The 2,808-nt window shown below is 43.5% G+C and overlaps 1 protein-coding gene across 1 annotated transcript; it reads left to right on the forward strand.

Moving 5' to 3' along the window:
* Positions 1–1,375: 1,375 nt before the first annotated feature.
* On the forward strand, positions 1,376–2,757 carry LOC106511623 (T-box transcription factor TBX5; the record flags this gene model as incomplete). The annotated part of the gene is given in 3 exon segments (XM_014000376.1): positions 1,376–1,785; positions 2,239–2,376; positions 2,663–2,757. Coding segments are annotated over 2 exon segments (227 nt in total), but the record flags the coding sequence as incomplete, so codon positions are not given.
* Between the last annotated feature and the right edge of the window lie 51 nt (positions 2,758–2,808).

The following is a 2,808-nucleotide window of genomic DNA, read 5'->3' on the forward strand; positions in this document are numbered from 1 at the left end:
TTCTATGGCTTTTATAAACGCAAAAGTTATTTCTTGTATCCCGTGGTGACATTTTGGGAACATTTGGTTTATTTAGAGAAAATAACTAAACTAAATATTAGATTAAAACTAAAGTTTAAAGATGCATAAGTCCTAAAAACACATTTTTCAAATAAGTTTCAAAAATAAGAACGATAATTGTTCTGTTTTTGTTCTATGGCTTTTATAAACGCAAAAGTTATTTCTATACCGGCAAAAAAATACAACGTGTTTTAGTTGAACAGAAGATTAATACATCAAACAAAAATCCATATAAACTTTTTTAAACAAATGAAAAAATAGCTGTAACTTTATTTGCGTCATTCTTTTTTTCTCATCATGCTTTGATTCAAAGAGTTATATTTTGTGTAGCTGTTCATGTTTTCTCCCTCTTCAACAAAACCCAAAATGACTCCTAACAATAAAAAGAAAACTTGAAATGCCTGCTTCGAGCAGGGCACCCAGCAGATCGGGTAGTTCTAGGAGCTGTGGCGCGCGCGCGCTCGGTGAGCAGCAGCGGTACCGGAGGTTGAACAGCAGGGTTCTGAAATTTTCAGCTCGATAAGTGATGCAGTTCTGACTGAAAAACCAAAGTCGGCGTCAGAAACAATCAGGGCGCACGACAAGGCGAGACGATCCTGTGCGTAAATGGCACATTTTACGCACAACGATCCTCCTCAAGCGACACGGTATTGATTATATATTTAGAAATTTTTTACAGTGTTATCAGCCAGTGGGTCAAGGCGTGGATTCCAGATCTGATCTGGTGATGTTTGCAGCATCACAGCTTTGATGGTTTCCCTTRCTGCTGCTTTAAACAAAGCGAAAACCGAGAAAAGGAGACGCGTTTGCGCCGCGTCTGTGAAGATGCGTGTGACGGAGGGACCCCGGCGTGACCCCGCGGTCACCGTTTCAACTCTCAASTCTGGATGCCTCCGGTGATCAGGATCTGCCGTAATCCAGTCACACRGACGCGCGCGCGCGTGAAGCGGATGTTGCTGCTGCTTCCTGGCAGAATCTATAATCTACTACTATCAACAGATCTGAGACCTCCCGGAGGGGGAGGGGGCAGTGTGTACGTACGTGCGTGRGATGTAGTAACTGCCCTGCTTGCGTTTTATCATTATTATGTTGATTTAGCTGCTTAATAAATCTCCAAATCAGCTTTATTTTCAGTCAGATTATTTTTAACACATTTTTGAGCGTTTGAGGTAAAACAGACAAAGACAGGTTGATGCCAGGGCGAGAATGCGCACAAGTGTTTTAATAAAAATAAACACTGAGTGTATCCCCCCCACCTTTTTTTTTTTTTTTTTTCACTGCTTGTGGGCGCCTGCCCGCGTGCGTCATGGCCACGATTTTGGCCACGAAATAAGATCACGGCTCAGACCTATGGCAGAGCAGCGCGGTGGGGAGGGCAGGAAGTGTGAGGCGGACTAGACTCCATTTGTGATGAAGGMGCTTGGAGAGGGGGTCTCAGATCAGGGCTGCTGCTGTTTGCCTCTCCTGGAGGGAGAGGAGCAAACGATGAAGCTCTGACCGGAGCTGGAGAACAGGAGACGCGGCGGCGGCGGCGGCGGCGGCGGCGGCGCTCGCGTGGGGAGGCGGACAGCGGAGCCACGGATGGGCTTTGTGGATTTTCGGGGAGCCGACGGCGCGACGTTAGGACGGCTGCGTTTTAGAATCGATCGGAAACACAAGCGGCTCTCAGCGGCTCCTGGAGGAGAAGGATGAGCGTGTTCTCCGCTTGGAGAGGGGCGCTTTGAGGTGAAATTAAAATTTAAAAATGTCCGATTCTCAATAATGTCATAACTTTATTTTTAAGATTATTATGACGCCATGAGATTTAAAATCTTCACACAACGCTATTCGATTAGATTTTAGTGATAAATATCAAATATGTTGCAGACTTTTCAGTAGTTTAGTTTAATCTCATTTTTAGGTGAAACCTGATCATCCTCTGTGATGATGTGACATCCATAAATTTAATCTACAATAATCGTCAAATCTCAGTGTTTTTGTGCAGTTTTAGTTTTTTCACCCCAAATATAGCTAAATATATATATATAAAGTTATGCGTGGAGCTGAGTTTATTAGGTTGAGAWACTTAAATCCCTGATATTTGGTGTCAAATAAGATGCAATAAAAGTGGTCTAAACTTTATTTTCAGCGTGCTTTACACCTYATTACATGACTATTTTAAGGTGTGTGTCTCCTCAGTGGGACATGGCAAACGGAGGGGACCAGTTCGGCCTTGCAGAACGCCCTGACTCGGACTGCATGGACCCCCCGAAAGAGACCAAAGAGGAAACTCCCAGCTTCACCTTTAAATCTGCTGCTTCAGCTTCCAGTCAGCAGGCATGTTCAGCTGTGGATCAGGACGCATACATTAATCATTTATTTGACTTTTCAACTTTTATTTATTTATTTACACACACTGCTCATCTAGGCACGTTCACGCTGAAACATTTCATRATTTGATTTCAAACTACTGAGGTCAAACTCAGTGCATGGAAATTATTCACTACTTTTAGACCAAATCGCCCCCCTTTTTTTTAAATCCAGATTTTCAACGCAGTGCATGTAGCCTGKTGACTGCGGCTTATTTTGGGAGTTGAATCACCGTGTTTGTGCTCCGCTGCAGGGGATGGAGGCCATCAAAGTTCTCCTGCATGACAGGGAGCTGTGGAGCAAATTTGACGAAGTGGGAACTGAAATGATCATCACCAAGGCTGGAAGGTGGGAAAGAAAAGAAAAAAGTTTAAAAAATAAAAAATAAAAATCCTGCAG

This window comes from Austrofundulus limnaeus, unplaced genomic scaffold (genome assembly GCF_001266775.1).
Source record: "Austrofundulus limnaeus strain Quisiro unplaced genomic scaffold, Austrofundulus_limnaeus-1.0 Scaffold3005, whole genome shotgun sequence".
NCBI lineage: Eukaryota > Metazoa > Chordata > Actinopteri > Cyprinodontiformes > Rivulidae > Austrofundulus > Austrofundulus limnaeus.